Below are 16,188 nucleotides of genomic sequence, written 5' to 3' on the forward strand. Positions count from 1 at the left end.
TGCGGACTATGCTGGGAATCCGGATACTCGGCATTCAACTGGGGGGTTTTGTATTTATCTTGGTTCAAATCTGGTTTCATGGAGTTCAAAAAAACAGAAAACTGTTTCTCGATCGAGTGCTGAGGCCGAGTATAGGCAACTTGCCTACACCGCAGCTGAGCTTTCGTGGTTGAGGTCTTTATTTCGGGACTTGCAGTTACATCTTACTCGACCTCAAATATGGTGTGACAATGTGTCTTCAATTGCTCTTGCTTCCAATCCGGTGTTCCATTCTAGAACCAAACATTTAGAGGTTGATTATCACTATGTCAGGGAGAAAGTGGTTCGTGGTGAACTGTTGGTTAATTATATTTGTTCACAAGATCAGCTTGCAGATTTATTTACCAAAGGTCTGTCTTCGTCTCGATTCAATTTGTTGGTGTCCAAGCTTCCAGTTGTTCCTCATCTTGTTAGCTTGCGGGGGGGTGTTAGACGAAGTGCTCAAGCTGTTCTTGTTAACCCAAGTATTGGAAGAAGGACAGCAGGCCAATCTGTACAGACAGCACAACAAGCATTTGCTGACTCATGAACAGCAGGGAAAGGAATCCATGCGTGCTTGGTTACTGTTAAAGCTTCTTTCCCATGTGTGCTGTCAGAAGACAGCAGATGGTGCTGCTGCATGTGTGTGTGCTGTGACCTAGTAGTTTAATGTGTAAAGGTGTATAGATTGTGCTGCGGCATGTGTGTGTGCATGCTGTAAAGTTGTTGGTGTGGTGTATATATCAAAGCCTTCCCATAAGGCCTGCAGTAAGGGATTTTGAAGTATTAAAATTGATATCAGAAATTCTTTCAGAACCTTGTCCCAAATAGCCGATGAGAGAGACCGCCGTCTAAAACGCTATGCTAGAACTTATGATACATATATATTACATTTTGTTAACATGTTTACAAGGACACAAAAATTTACATATTTTACAAACAACTACAAGGCTAGCGCTCGAAAATTGGAGATTTGATCCAAATGTGCACCTTTTGGGTGAATTCTGTCATCGTGAAGAACGAGCACCTCCAGTGTGCCAGATTCTTTTAGCCAGGCGGCAGCCACAGAGCCCGTTGATATAAACCTACACAAGTTACACTTGGCAACGTGAAAGGGTGCACCAATGCTAGTAAGAAGTGCCTCAATAGCTCGTCTTAAGGTACTCTCACCTACTACTTTGATGTGCTTCCCCCATCCTGTTAGAATGCTGCAGGGGATCGACAACTAAACTCAAAATTCCGAACAAAATTATGCAAACAGTGACTTGTTTGATGAGAAAAAAACGCAAACCTTAACAGGTTCGGTAATTGTTGGCCTTTAAACACTATAGCGCGTATATTGAACAACCATGCATGGACCATTGCCCGGGCAGCCCCAGGAGACGTTAAATGCAAATCTAAGCATGAATCAGACCACACACTCTCCCATACGTTTCGTCGTTTCCCTTCAAGCACCACCAGTTGTGCCCCTTGTTTCTGTTTAAATACACATAGACAAAATGAAACACTTCAACATGGAAAAAGAAATTTGGACATCAAATTGTTTAGGGTAAGGGAAAAACGCATCCGCCCGGAAAGGTGGCATAAGAAGTCCGTAAGCAAACTGTTCCGCAGAGAAAGACGCATCCGCCCGGAAAAACGCATCCGCCCGGAAAGGTGACATCAACTTATTGAATTATAAGTGACAATGTTAGGTCAAATGTCTTCCTTTGTCATCTCATCAAGCAACGAAAGAGCAGATTCCACAAGTCCATTTTTGCACAAAGCATTGATACGTTCACTATAAAGCACAACATCAACCTTCAGCCCTGCGTGCTTAAACTCTTTAAACACCTTCATTGCCTCTGCATACAAACCACCTTTTGAAAAAACATCGATCAATGTTGAATACGTTAATATGTTTAGTGATACACGTTCTTCTTTCATCTCATTGTACATTCTTTTAACCTCATCTACTTTCCTTGCTTCCCATACCCACCAAGAAGTGCGTTATATGACACAACCACCTTTGCAATCCCAACACTCTCCATCTCCTTGCAAACATTCAAAGAGTCCTCAAACCTACCAAGCTTCCCATAGAGTGAAAGCAATGTGTTATACAGAACTCTGTCCAGACCGATGGCCAAAAACGTCAATTCATTAAATAAACTGAGTGCCTCGTCTAACCTACCAGCCTTAGCATATGACATATCCATCAATAATTGTACTAAAAGTAACCACATTAGGCAAAACATTCTTCGAAGGCATTTCCAACATCATCTGATATGCCAAATCCATCTGCCCACCTTTACAAATCGCATCTAGAAGCGTAATGTACGTACTAATATCCTGATCAATCCCTCTATCCACCATCTCACTAAACAGATTTTGAGCTGCCTCCCAGAGTCCCCCACGACTACAAACCGCAAGGAGTGAATTATAAGTAATTCGATCTGGCTGTACCCCATTTGTCGGCATCTCATTGAAAATCTCCACTACCCTCTTAAACTCCACTCCCATTTCCCACTCGCATTAACCACCGCGTTGTAAGTAACCAAATTCGGCTTCAAGCACGAATCTTTCATTGACTCAAGAACTCTTATAGCCTCCTCACAATACCCACTTCGCCCATAAACGCTAATGAACGCAGAATACGTATAAACAGAAGGTAAGTGTAACAAATAAAGTATTAGAACGATGGTACAAGTGGATGGTAAGTGTAACAATACTCTTATACAAATAACATATAACAACTATGCATGAGAGGAAAAGAGAGGACTTGGACGGTGAGAGAGACTTCCATAGAACAAAATCCTCTCTGCTTGTACTCCTCGTCAAGTGTTGATCACTTCGACATCAGTGCAGCCTATAGATACCAATTTTCCAGATGCAAAATGCCCATACATTTTATTTATTTTTTTAATTTCTATGTCAATGCTTCTCAAGGGTTTTGCTTTTATCCAACAAGATTTCAACTTCAACCAACTGATCGCAACCCCAAATAAGTGATTCCATGGATCTGCACATGGTAGTAATCGTCATGCAGTTATCTATAAAAATAGTCTCCAGCCTTCATGTTTTCTTGTACGCACAGAATTGTGTTACCAACTAGATTCAAATAGATAGCAGTAGCTTGTTCTAGTGTAATTAAGAATGTCATTGGGAAGTAGTTCCTGTTTCTCGCACAACGTAAACTTGTATATATTTATTTACCTCCACAACGGAAAAGAGTAATAAATCAGATACTTCAGTGTAATACATACATACATACATATAATGATATAAAGAACATATAACAGAAATCAGACTCACAAGAGCTGAGTTTTTTTTTGTTCCAAAGACCATGAAATGGTGTTGGCTAATCCTCTGGAACTGCTATTAAACGACTTATTAGTAGATTAATAAATCACTTCGGAATGGCATATACATCACACATCCTGGATGAAGTAAAAACTCAGGGGATGTCCACTGAAAAGGAATTGGTGTAAACATTCATTGCAGTAGATGGAACCATCGTCTTAGCAGGAACATCTTCCTTAAATAAGTATGAAAAATTAAGATAATCTGGCTTCTCCAGGGTCCTAGAGAAATGAAGTTGATGGATACGACTGCGATGATTGCAAAGAAAGAATTTGCCCGTCCATAACTGATACTTCGATGCTGACGCAGATACATTTCCAGCAACAAAAACCGGGCTAGAAAGAGTTGTATTTGGTTGGAATGTCATATCTTCACTTTTTGATTGAACACCCTTACCCTCATTTTCCTGCTCATACACAAGCTGGATACCGAATTCCTTCATCCAGAAACCATATTCTTCATTCATGGAAAAATGTACTTCATCCCCGCCCTCCAGTTCATCGTTTCCAAACAACCAATGGCTTAGCCATAACATATCACGGTTCTTTCTCGGGAGACCTGCTGTGACTGGGCAATATGTCCATTTAAGACCCTTGGTCTCATTACTGACTTTAAGGAAGTTTGAACTGCTAAACCAAAATGGACATCGCGAATATACAACACAAGCATTCAAGCCTCGGACCTTGAGATTTAGATGTGAAGGTACAATAATAGAAAAAGTGGAGTTACCCAGGCTTCTGTAAGGGAATCTATGTAACAACCCGTCCCGGAATTTACGTAAGAAAATGGGTATTTTTGTATTTTCACTAAGTTTGGGGGATACCTTTCCTTTTTAAAATTGTTTTTCTAGCCTTAATTGGTGAGCCCAAGGGGCCCACCCCTGTTTTTGTTCCCCGGTCTCTTCCCTTTTTCCTTTTCCTTTATTTTTTTTGTTACTGAAAAGTCTCTCTCTTCTTCCTCACTCTCTCTTCCCGTGCTCTCTCTCCTTTCTCCTCCTCTCGGTGCTCCTTCCTCCGACAAGAACACACACACACACACCCATGCCCACACCTATAACTCTTTTCTAACCCCGTGGTTGTGCTTTGGACGTCAAACCACGAAGAAAACCACCTCGGAGGCATTTCCCAGTTTTCCGGCGAGCACCGCTCCTTTCGAGGCAATTTCCGGCCAAACCACGGCGAGTTGGCCGGCGTGCGAGGTATCAATCTCTTCGTCTCGCTGAGTACTACAACTTTCCTTTTTGTTTCACCCAATTTCATTGAGTATTGAAGAAGTTATGCTCATTTGAATCTTACCCAGTTCCGGCGGACACCCGTGGCTTCCAGGCTGTTTTCCGGCCAACTCCGACCACGATGACGGGAACCAAGGGTATATTTCGATTCCTTACCTTCGGGGCTTCAATTTGGTATATTGAATGACATGTTTTGGTTGAGTTGTGAGCTCCAACGGAGCTTGGGAACTTTCCGGCCGAACTCCGGTGGTCTTCTCCGGGCACCCAGGCCTTCGGGCCATTCTGTTTCCCCGCGGGCCTTAGGCCTGACTTGGGTCTTTGGCCCAATACCTTTACCCTTTCCTTTTTTATTTTTAGTTATTTCATTTTAAAAACCCAAAAGGCCTTAGGGCCTTGGTTGCGGCCCAAACCCATTTCCCCTTTTTACCCAAACCCATTTTCTGTTAGCCCAAAACCCAAAACCCAAAAACCTGACCCGTGACCCATGACCCGCACCCGTTGACCCGTAGACCTGACCCGTTGACTTTAACCCGGTTTGACCTTTGACCCGGTCTGACCGTTGACCCGGTCAACGGTCAGCGTTGCCTTTGACCGGTCAACGTTGACTTTGACAGTTGACTTTTTGGGTTTTCGTGCGGGACCCCTCCTAGGCTAATTTCGACATCCTGAACCCGTTTCCGATGTCCGTTTTCCCAAATTCAATTGTTTGAGTAGAGTTTGACTAAATGTACCCTTTATGTGCTTAGGGGCGTTTATCTGTGGCGTTTCCTTCTTCGCTAGGTGGCGTGGCTTTTCGACGGCGAAGTACTGTGAGTGGACCCCTTCTGAAAATGCATGTTTTAATGGTAGAATTGCATACACAGAAAAGCATGACTTTACGATTATGTTTTATGAACGTTTTACGAGATAACATGCTTACTGAGGCTAGTTTGAATTATTACTATTTTTCCTATAATCCATGTTCTTATAGCATATCTGATGGATGACGATATGATATTTAGAACATGTTTAGAACACCTCTTTATAGTATAGATGATGGATGACTTTATACAATGAAGTTGATTTTCAATATATGTATGTTCACTGGTTTTGTACATTACCTAGTGGTCCTTTCCGCTACGGGACGTAGGGATAGATCCGGTCCGTCCCGGGCGACGGTTTGGTGTTGGCATAGGGCCTGAAGTGTGTTTTCCTCTGACTGTCTGCTCAGAGACGGGGAGCCGCCAAGGGGCCTGAAGTGCATTTTCCTCTGACTGTGTGCTCAGAGACGGGGAGCCGGCATGGGGCCTGAAGTGTTATATCGGACATTCACTAGTGATTATTATTTTATGCGAATGATGATTTGAGACATTGCACGACATGTTAGGTTTCGGAAAACCTATGTTTATCATTATATTTGTGTTTTCATAAAACCTGGGGGTTAGTACGTTGATAACTGTTTTATTATATATATATCAACTTGGTCCACTCATGTTTGTTTTGCGCCCCCTTCAGGACTTAGAATCGAGGCATACAATCCCGACGTCCAGGCACTTCCGCATCGGCATCTTCGAGTCCTCTCGGTGTAGGACCCATTCCTTTGTCTCATTCAATTTTATTATTATTTTCTTTTAGTGTTCTAGATTAGAGGTGCGCTCTGAACACGGTCCTTATTTGCATATTCATTATTCTTTTATATTTATAAACCTTATTTATCCCTTGTTTTCAGCATTTGCACTCAATAAATGGCTTTCGTCACCTTCGGGTGTCGGCCAGCACGTGCCTATCCTGGTATTTGGGGAATATCGGGGTCGGGGCGTGTCAGATTGGTATCAGAGCGTGGTTTTGTTCAGAGCATACTTAGGACCTTCTGGTACTGTAGTAGTGTGTCTGCCATGACATCATTTGGATGTCATGACTTCCGGATTTAGTGTCATTCGGCGTAGTTGTGCAAACCTTTCTTTGTTTGAATTTTCACCTTCTGGTTGAAATACAAGAATTCTTGTCGGGATTATGCCTCAGTAGGGATGAAGTGGATTGTTGGATGACTTTCGACATCGGATCGATACTCTACATCATGCATTCCCTGGGAATTTCGAACATAATTGGATTTACCTAGGAGCATTGGGAAACGGTAAAACCCTAAGTGAGTTGAATTTGGAAGTTATGAAGCGGTTTTGTACTCTACGATGTGCATTCTCAGGGAATGGTGGGCACAATTAGTGTTACTTGGAAGCGACGTGTTCTGGAAATTTTAGTTTGAGGAAGTCTGGTTAAGACCAGCTGTAGATACGAAATGGCGATGCCACTCTGCGACATGCGTTCCCTAGGAATTGCGGGCAGAGTCGGCTCTACATCGAAATCTGGAGAAACAGAAAAATCTTGACGGTACGAGTTGGTTGAGATCAACTAGAACCCTGAAACGATGACATCACTCTGTGACATGCGTTCCCTAGGAATGGCGGGCAGAGTCATATTGTTGTGGCAACTACTTGAAATATTCGGAGTGCGTGTTTGAGAAAGCAAGCGCTGATGGTGACGACGATTAGTAGGTGGTAGTTGGCGGGAGCAAATCAATGTTCTCAGGTTCACTATCACTGAAGAAACTCGTGTGAATCGGTAGAATGAATCTTCGATGATTGTTTTATCAGTAACCTCCTTGCTTACCTCAACGGCGAAGTCAAGTTCCTTAACCTTTGACCGTTAGCTCTACACCAAATTTTTCGGGCGTTGACTTCATTTAAATTAGATAATTTCTTAAGTGACTCTTTGGTAGCAGACGCTATTCCCACCAATTTTCCAAAAGGAGTTGCAATTCTTTTTGTTGTTGTAGTTGGATTTGGTTGATGAAGATCCATACTTGTTTGGATAAACAGACTTCTTGAACTTCACCTGGGTTTGGCACTAGGCGGTAAATCCTAGCACCTTGTCCACATACTTTCAGTAGAAGTGAACTTAGCCTCTTGCGTGTAGCCCAACTGACCAGTGTTCTTATCCACTAACTGTTCAGCTTTGTAACTTTTCAATGTAATGGCTTGAGACTACCATATTCATCTTTGTACGAAGATCGAGCTTTACTTTGAACTTCTCTGGACTCATTGAGCTTTGGTTTGATCAAGAGCATCACTTTGAGGTAGCCAATCGTGTCACTGCATGCTTATGCAAACTGCTTTGTATCTTTCTTCTTCGTCATTCTGTTGGTTCAGAGGTTCTATGTTTAATTTTTGAACTTTGAAACAGCTTACAACGTATTGTGAATTTCGAAATGTCTTTGGCCTCGTCAGATCTTATTAACAGTTCTTGACTATTCTTGAGCTTATACCTATTTCCTTTTTGGTTAAGAAACCAGTCAACCTTACCGTGTTGATTAACCAAATAATCATAAACAGTGATTTCTATTTTTGCATCTTTACCTTCTTTCGCTCGTTTGTTCTTGGCTTGATTTCTCACTCATCCAGATATCTTGTAATCTAGTTTTAATAAACTTGTTTTGATCCTCAAATTCTTAAGTGTTCTTTTAGCCTTTTTTTACATGGTTTCTCGCTCAATTAGTGACGAATTCACGATCGATCAATTCGGCGGAAGTATGCGCCCAATTCTTATCTTTTCAGACAGAAATGTTGACAGCATAATCTTTTCACAAGCTTACCTTACTTACCAGAAAGAGTTCCACGTGGGTGTGAGGTTGGAGTCGTCTTGTGGTAAGAGGTTGGTGAAGATTGTGGTGCAGGTGAGCAGTAGATTGCATCATTATCTTCACGCTAAATTGAATGGTCACCACTCATTATCTTGCTACAATTCATAACCATCATATCGTACTCTGGTAGACCTTTTCGATGATGTGATGTGTTCGCTTCAACGTAGCTTTCCACTACCTTGGCACCAGGATCCTTCGGTTTGTGAGCACGTGAGTGTGATGTTTGTGCGATCTTTTAGTAAGAGTTGGATGAAGGTTTGAGTACAGAAGGTCAGCGGATTGTATCACCATCTTACTATAATTCATAGGCATCACATCGTTTCTTTTCCAATGTTATGTGCCGTCTCAACTCATCTTTTCACTGTTTCACTCCAAGACTCTTTTGTTGTGAGTACGTGGTTATTGAAACACTTCTAGCAGATCTGTTTAGTGTACTCTGGGTTGGCACCCCATCGCGGTCGAGGCGAGAATCGGAAGATCTTTACACTTCTCTTGAAAGGTGTGTACTCTCATTTATTTTTAGGTTGATCACTTGAGAGTCCTTCTTTCTATCAACTTTGACCTTGTTTTACTAGAAATCTGCAACTACGCAAAAATTGGAGAGGTGGTTTGAGCACTACAATGATTCCCAAGAGATACTGCTTGTTGGGAAAGGTGACTTCTCGTTTTCTGCTTGCTTGGCTTGAGCTTTTGGGTCTACTAGTAACATGGTAGTCACTTCTTTTGAATCCCAAGGTACAATTTTCAAATGGGTTCTTTGTTGGCAAAACAATGGAGTAGTTGGTCACATTTGGAAGAACTGAGGAGGATAGGATGCTTGTTATTGGATAGAGTTTTATAACGACAGTTTCTGTTTTGTTTGGTTTGAGTACGCCATTTTTTGCGACATAGTACGAGAGTTCTACAGGGAATATTGGTTAGCAGAGGAGTATTGTGAACTATTATTCAAAAGGTTGAATTTATGACACGTGAAATTGTGCACCTTCAGTAAATTACTGCTTGCTTATCGAGACAACAAATGTGTGATCGATATCATGGGCGGCCGACTGTGGTATTGAAAACTTATTCGTTGGGTTCGTTAAGCAAGTGAGCAAGAAGATTCGTCTTCAGCAGTTGGTACGGATTTGCTATTGTTAGGACTTGACCTAGAGACGCATCTTTTCTCGGAGTACGTGACGTTCGTATGCTTAGGCGAGACCCACTCTCTTTTTTTTTTAGCTTGAGTTTCAGTTTTGATTTTCAGTAAGTATTTTAACTTCCTTTTCTTTAATTATTTGTTTTTGACGTTACAAATGTTTTGGGGGAAGTATTTCCATTTTCAGTTTTAAGTTAAGCCCGAGTTTTCGACCTATATGTTAGTACATAACTATTTTGACTATTTTGACGCTCTAGTATTTTGCATACTTATTTTTGAACTTACGTCTATATATGTTTTCAACTTTATATCTTATTAAAGTATGTTTCTACTTTTACACTGATGGGGAAGAAAGTAAGAGCTTGGAGGCATGATAGAGGATTTGGCAACCCGCTCGCGACGGTGTGGCATATTCTCTTTGATGCACCCACTCTGACTTGAATTCCCTTTATACATATATTCTTCTTCCTATTTTCAAGTATTCTGGTTTAAGTTGTGATTTTAAATTTCGGGACGAAATTCTTTTAAGGGGGATAGATTGTAACAACCCGTCCCGGGATTTACGTAAGAAAATGGGTATTTTTGTATTTTCACTAAGTTTGGGGGATACCTTTCCTTTTTAAAATTGTTTTTCTAGCCTTAATTGGTGAGCCCAAGGGGCCCACCCCTGTTTTTGTTCCCCGGTCTCTTCCCTTTTTCCTTTTCCTTTATTTTTTTTGTTACTGAAAAGTCTCTCTCTTCTCCCTCACTCTCTCTTCCCGTGCTCTCTCTCCTTTCTCCTCCTCTCGGTGCTCCTTCCTCCGACAAGAACACACACACACACACACCCATGCCCACACCTATAACTCTTTTCTAACCCCGTGGTTGTGCTTTGGACGTCAAACCACGAAGAAAACCACCTCGGAGGCATTTCCCAGTTTTCCGGCGAGCACCGCTCCTTTCGAGGAAATTTCCGGCCAAACCACGGCGAGTTGGCCGGCGTGCGAGGTATCAATCTCTTCGTCTCGCTGAGTACTACAACTTTCCTTTTTGTTTCACCCAATTTCATTGAGTATTGAAGAAGTTATGCTCATTTGAATCTTACCCAGTTCCGGCGGACACCCGTGGCTTCCAGGCTGTTTTCCGGCCAACTCCGACCACGATGACGGGAACCAAGGGTATATTTCGATTCCTTACCTTCGGGGCTTCAATTTGGTATATTGAATGACATGTTTTGGTTGAGTTGTGAGCTCCAACGGAGCTTGGGAACTTTCCGGCCGAACTCCGGTGGTCTTCTCCGGGCACCCAGGCCTTCGGGCCATTCTGTTTCCCCGCGGGCCTTAGGCCTGACTTGGGTCTTTGGCCCAATACCTTTACCCTTTCCTTTTTTATTTTTAGTTATTTCATTTTAAAAACCCAAAAGGCCTTAGGGCCTTGGTTGCGGCCCAAACCCATTTCCCCTTTTTACCCAAACCCATTTTCTGTTAGCCCAAAACCCAAAACCCAAAAACCTGACCCGTGACCCATGACCCGCACCCGTTGACCCGTAGACCTGACCCGTTGACTTTGACCCGGTTTGACCGTTGACCCGGTCAACGGTCAGCGTTGCCTTTGACCGGTCAACGTTGACTTTGACAGTTGACTTTTTGGGTTTTCGTGCGGGACCCCTCCTAGGCTAATTTCGACATCCTGAACCCGTTTCCGATGTCCGTTTTCCCAAATTCAATTGTTTGAGTAGAGTTTGACTAAATGTACCCTTTATGTGCTTAGGGGCGTTTATCTGTGGCGTTTCCTTCTTCGCTAGGTGGCGTGGCTTTTCGACGGCGAAGTACTGTGAGTGGACCCCTTCTGAAAATGCATGTTTTAATGGTAGAATTGCATACACAGAAAAGCATGACTTTACGATTATGTTTTATGAACGTTTTACGAGATAACATGCTTACTGAGGCTAGTTTGAATTATTACTATTTTTCCTATAATCCATGTTCTTATAGCATATCTGATGGATGACGATATGATATTTAGAACATGTTTAGAACACCTCTTTATAGTATAGATGATGGATGACTTTATACAATGAAGTTGATTTTCAATATATGTATGTTCACTGGTTTTGTACATTACCTAGTGGTCCTTTCCGCTACGGGACGTAGGGATAGATCCGGTCCGTCCCGGGCGACGGTTTGGTGTTGGCATAGGGCCTGGAGTGTGTTTTCCTCTGACTGTCTGCTCAGAGACGGGGAGCCGGCAAGGGGCCTGAAGTGCATTTTCCTCTGACTGTGTGCTCAGAGACGGGGAGCCGGCATGGGGCCTGAAGTGTTATATCGGACATTCACTAGTGATTATTATTTTATGCGAATGATGATTTGAGACATTGCACGACATGCTAGGTTTCGGAAAACCTATGTTTATCATTATATTTGTGTTTTCATAAAACCTGGGGGTTAGTACGTTGATAACTGTTTTATTATATATATATCAACTTGGTCCACTCATGTTTGTTTTGCGCCCCCTTCAGGACTTAGAATCGAGGCATACAATCCCGACGTCCAGGCACTTCCGCATCGGCATCTTCGAGTCCTCTCGGTGTAGGACCCATTCCTTTGTCTCATTCAATTTTATTATTATTTTCTTTTAGTGTTCTAGATTAGAGGTGCGCTCTGAACACGGTCCTTATTTGCATATTCATTATTCTTTTATATTTATAAACCTTATTTATCCCTTGTTTTCAGCATTTGCACTCAATAAATGGCTTTCGTCACCTTCGGGTGTCGGTCAGCACGTGCCTATCCTGATATTTGGGGAATATCGGGGTCGGGGCGTGTCAACCTATCTGGAATCTTGTTTCCGTGAAGGAAAACGCTAAATGTGCCACATTCATACAGTCCCTGTTTGATGAAAATCATAGAAATCATAATCATTAAAGAGAAAGTACTAACAGTGCGTGCATCACAGAGAGAGAGAGAGGGAGAGAAGGAGAGAGAGAGAACCTGTATAGGACCCTTTCTTGTTGTACATGTCAAGTAATTGGTCATCTCAACTTCAGTGCTTCCTACGGATTCCAAATTGAACAGGCCCATATCTCTGATCATTTCAATGTCAACCCTTCTCAATGGTTTTATATGGAACAAGCTTTGAACCTCAACTAAATTCTTGCACTTCCAAAAACTTGAATCCAATGATCTGAACATGTTTGGTAAATTTGTTATTTTTTCCAATGATGTACAATAACTTGCATGCAATTTTCTTAAACTTGGTGGGAGTTCTGGAAGAGTTCGGACCATTGTGCAACCTTCAATTACAAGAGTTTGGAGCGTAATAAGATCATTCAAGTTTTCTGGTAGGCTCAAAATTGGGTTTCTACTTAGATTCAAATGCTTCAATGAAGATAGGATACTAAGACCACTGGGAATCTCTGGAAGATTGCAGTCAGCTAGACTTAAGCTTACTAAGCCATTTGGCCAATTTGCCACTGACAAACTGCGGGCTGTAACAAGATTTTTCCTGGGTAATATCCAGAGTCTCCACAACCACATTGATTGCGATAGCATAGCTGTTGATATATTGAGTTTCTTCCAAACACCAGCTGCAGCACTGGGGCGAAACACAAGCTTTGAGCAACCAGAAAGAATCAGTTCCTGAAGAGATGTCAACATGCTAAATCTTGTTGGAAGCTTTGTGAGATTTTTGCAGTCTTTTAGATTCAACACAATTAGTTTCTCTAGGTCTGCAATGGATTCATCAATCAAAACCAAATTTGTGCAATCTTTAAGAACCAATTTCTCAATGTTAGGGACTCCTGAAAAGTTGGGTGTTGTCACAAGACCATGTGAATGATTGACATTAAGGAATTTCAGTCTTGGAATAGCCTGTTTCAAACAGATGGTACTTAGTTTGGGTAAGTACGTGATCATAAAGATCTCTAAATATGTGTATGCATGTGTTTGTTTGAGAGAGAGAGAGAGAGAGAGAGAGAGAGAGAGATCAGTATCATACCCTGGGTCCTTGCCAAAGATGATGTAGCCTGCTATTCCGCAAGTCAAGACCCACTAGATTTTCCAAATATAAATCTGCTGGTATTGATTTTAAAGGGAATACTCGCCAAGATATCCATCTTAAATTTTTTGGAAAATCTTTGTAGCCTCCACTGACGTTTACATTATTGAGCAACAGAAGTTCAAGATTGTGCATCCTTGTAAATGCCTCTGTTTTGAAGTCTACCTCATTTGATTCAGAAGCAGAATTTGTTGGCAGAAAGGTAATAGATTTCCAAGAGAAGAAACCAAGCCGTCGCCTTGAGACTTTTTCATGGTAATCATCGACATGGTATCTCTTTTTGAAACTTGTATTAAACATTGTCTTGCCAGGAAGGTTGAGCATGAGGCCCTTAATAGTTTTTGTTCCCTGCTACCAGATCCGAACATTGGGTTAGTAACTAGTACACATGCACACCACAGTAGAACAAACATAAAAACATTAATAAGAGCATCTTACAGTTAATTTTCTCAAAATATCAGAGGCATCATTCTGTAGCACTCTACTACGTTTCCCAGGGTCCTCGGGCGACTCTTCACGAATAATTCCCCTTCCCATGTCTATAAGTAATTGATGCATGACCAACTTGTTGTCTTCATCAATGTCTACTAGACATCTATCAACTAGATTTTGAATTCCAATCCTTGTGTAAAAGCGTAAATTGTCCAGTACTGTAATTGTATAATCTATCTTCTTTCCCACGAAGAAAGAGACTATATGAAGGAATAAACTTCTGTCATGATCATCTTGTAGAGAATCAAAGCTTATTCTGAGTATTTTTTGAATTTTTTCATTAGGAATGACGTTTAACTTCTGCAGTGCACTTTCCCATACTTCTACACTTTTTCCAACAAGAGAAGATCCCAAAACTTGAAGTGCTAATGGTAACCCTTGACAGTGCTGTACTACCGATCTTGTTAGCTTGATGTAATCTTTGACGGGGCGCGCTTGTTTGAAGGCATGCCAACTAAAAAGCTCAAGTGATTCATACTCACCCAGTCCTCTAACCTTAAACATTGCATAAACTTCATGATCATTCAACAAACTTTCATGTCTAGTTGTTACAATAATTTTACTTCCTGGGTGAAACCATTCTCGCCTTCCAAGAATTGCATTGAATTGGTCGGATTGGTCCACATCATCAAGAACAATAAGAACAGTTTTGCAACACACAGCATGCTTGATCTTGCTCATTCGTTCACCCATACTGTATATTTTCTTCTTTTTCCCCTTTTGGATATCCGAAAGAAGTTTTCTTTGCAAAAAAGCCAAACCATTAGGCTGTTCTGAAGTTGCTCTAACATCTGCAAGATAGCTGCTACCTTGAAATCTGTGGAAGTTCTGGTTATAAGCAGCTTTGGCAATGGTGGTCTTGCCAATTCCACCCATCCCATAGATCACAGCTACACTCACGTCATTTGATCCATCTTTCAGCCACATGTTTATGCCCTGCACACGCTTATCTATTCCAACCACATAGGGAGCAATCATTTCTGTTGTGCGATGATCCAGTTTATTTCCAATCTCTTCGACAATATTTTGGATAAACTGTGACTCATACCTATAAATTGTAATGAATGAATGAAAATCCTGTGGTGCCAATGCAAATTGAGTGGACATATAAATATTGAACAAATGAACTTTCTAGTTCTGATAAAAAAAGTAATGCTAAATCATTTACATGAACGAAGAAAAAAGAAAAGTCCAACATTAACTGCATGTATGAAACTTAACCTAGAATATTGTTTTCATGTTTGTAGCTGTTTTCTGCTGCGTTTTCGTTAGGTATTCATTTAAGTTTTAACGAAATGTTTGTGTGGACCTATATAATACCTTAAAAGATGTCGAGAATATAAAGTTTTTGGGAATGAACTTACAGATGTCCTAAAACCATTCCTCCCACATCTGCTACATCTCTAAGAGCTCTTCTCCACTCCACCACCTTGTCCATCTCCTCCTTGAAGCGTTCTTCATGTCTAGCAAATGCTTGTGCAAAACTTCCAGTCTGTTTCCTAACATGGGATGGATCAACATCATAGAAAACTGGCATGACCATGTGTCTGCAATCAGTTTTTCTACGTTTCATGATCTTCACCAGCTCATCCAAGCACCATCTTGAGGAAGCATAGTCCTTGGAGAAGACAATTATGGATGCTCGTGATTCTTGTATCGCTTTCTGTAGCTCTGATGCTATGTTTGCTCCTCTCTCGATCCCATCATCATCTCTAAAGGTGTGAATTCCTGCCAGCTCCAACTCCCTGTAGAGGTGATCAGTAAACCCCTTACGTGTATCTTCGCCTCTGAAACTCAAGAACACATCATAAGTACACCGGTAGGAGGTGGAAGAGGCATCGAGCTGAGCAATTATTGCAGCCATTTGGCCCCCAACTTCGAGGTCCCGATCGTCAAACCAACGTCACACGAGGATGAGCCAGCGGTGTCGAAGCGTCTGTCGAAGCATCTGCGAAGTCTCTTGGGAAGAGGGCATAATAGGAAAGAAGAAATGCATTCCCGATTCCAAATACCTCGGAGGCCGAGGGAGTCCAATTCCTCCAATTTCAAGAATTGATTAGATGGTCAAAATGACAAGTTCCAGCAGCACACACGCTTAACCCCTGGATTAGATCAACTTTCCTTAAAAGCCTGGTATAAGATTAAAAATTGGGGTTTTTTTTATATGGTCCAAAATAAATAAAAATTAGATCTATTTTAAAAGTAAAAAATCATTAAAAATTGGACGTATTTAAAAAAATAGTCTATAAAATTGGACCTATT

At 41.5% G+C, this 16,188-nt stretch overlaps 1 protein-coding gene, 2 long non-coding RNA genes and 1 pseudogene across 8 annotated transcripts; 2 read left to right on the top strand and 2 right to left on the bottom strand.

The window, feature by feature from the left end:
* Positions 1-1,680: 1,680 nt before the first annotated feature.
* Positions 1,681-2,903, bottom strand: LOC137707669 (uncharacterized; annotated as a pseudogene).
* Positions 2,904-3,173: 270 nt separating this feature from the next.
* LOC137709514 (disease resistance protein RPV1) lies at positions 3,174-16,023 on the bottom strand. 3 transcript variants are annotated; one of them, XM_088689278.1, is made up of 6 exons: positions 15,291-16,023; positions 13,873-14,974; positions 13,375-13,782; positions 12,369-13,247; positions 12,208-12,266; positions 3,174-4,106 (listed from the first exon to the last, which is right to left on the bottom strand). In XM_088689278.1, the coding sequence occupies exons 1-6, from the start codon at positions 15,788-15,790 to the stop codon at positions 3,452-3,454; spliced, it is 3,603 nt and encodes a 1,200-aa protein (XP_088545404.1). In that variant the 5' UTR covers positions 15,791-16,023; the 3' UTR covers positions 3,174-3,451. The 3 variants fall into 3 exon arrangements, with proteins under 3 accessions (XP_088545404.1, XP_088545403.1, XP_088545405.1); XM_088689277.1 differs by having other exon boundaries at positions 13,375-13,785; positions 15,291-15,977; XM_088689279.1 differs by having other exon boundaries at positions 13,375-13,785; positions 15,247-15,384.
* LOC148689775 (uncharacterized) lies at positions 4,297-6,539 on the top strand. 3 transcript variants are annotated; one of them, XR_015958495.1, is made up of 5 exons: positions 4,297-4,555; positions 4,657-4,725; positions 5,335-5,397; positions 6,083-6,150; positions 6,297-6,539. It is a non-coding gene; the product is annotated as an uncharacterized LOC148689775 (long non-coding RNA). The 3 variants fall into 3 exon arrangements; XR_015958493.1 differs by lacking the exon at positions 6,297-6,539 and having other exon boundaries at positions 4,298-4,555; positions 6,083-6,282; XR_015958494.1 differs by lacking the exons at positions 4,297-4,555; positions 6,297-6,539 and having other exon boundaries at positions 4,562-4,725; positions 6,083-6,282.
* Positions 9,359-12,096, top strand: LOC137722403 (uncharacterized). 2 transcript variants are annotated; one of them, XR_015958497.1, is made up of 4 exons: positions 9,359-10,386; positions 10,488-10,556; positions 11,149-11,211; positions 11,532-12,096. It is a non-coding gene; the product is annotated as an uncharacterized LOC137722403 (long non-coding RNA). The 2 variants fall into 2 exon arrangements; XR_015958496.1 differs by having other exon boundaries at positions 9,373-10,386; positions 11,897-12,096.
* Positions 16,024-16,188: the final 165 nt, after the last annotated feature.

The sequence above is a fragment of the Pyrus communis genome, chromosome 17 (assembly GCF_041283825.1).
Source record: "Pyrus communis isolate YQ-2024b chromosome 17, ASM4128382v1, whole genome shotgun sequence".
Taxonomy (NCBI): domain Eukaryota; kingdom Viridiplantae; phylum Streptophyta; class Magnoliopsida; order Rosales; family Rosaceae; genus Pyrus; species Pyrus communis.

Bases quoted from the DNA above. Each gene is read 5' to 3' on its own strand.
- LOC137709514 (XM_088689277.1), bottom strand. From the start codon at position 15,790: ATGGCTGCAATAATTGCTCAGCTCGATGCCTCTTCCACCTCCTACCGG. The intron at 14,975-15,290 runs GTAAGTTCATTC...TACAATTTATAG, and splicing joins GGAATGGTTTTAGGACATCT to GTATGAGTCACAGTTTATCC. The intron at 13,786-13,872 runs GTAAGATGCTCT...CGGATCTGGTAG, and splicing joins ATATTTTGAGAAAATTAACT to CAGGGAACAAAAACTATTAA.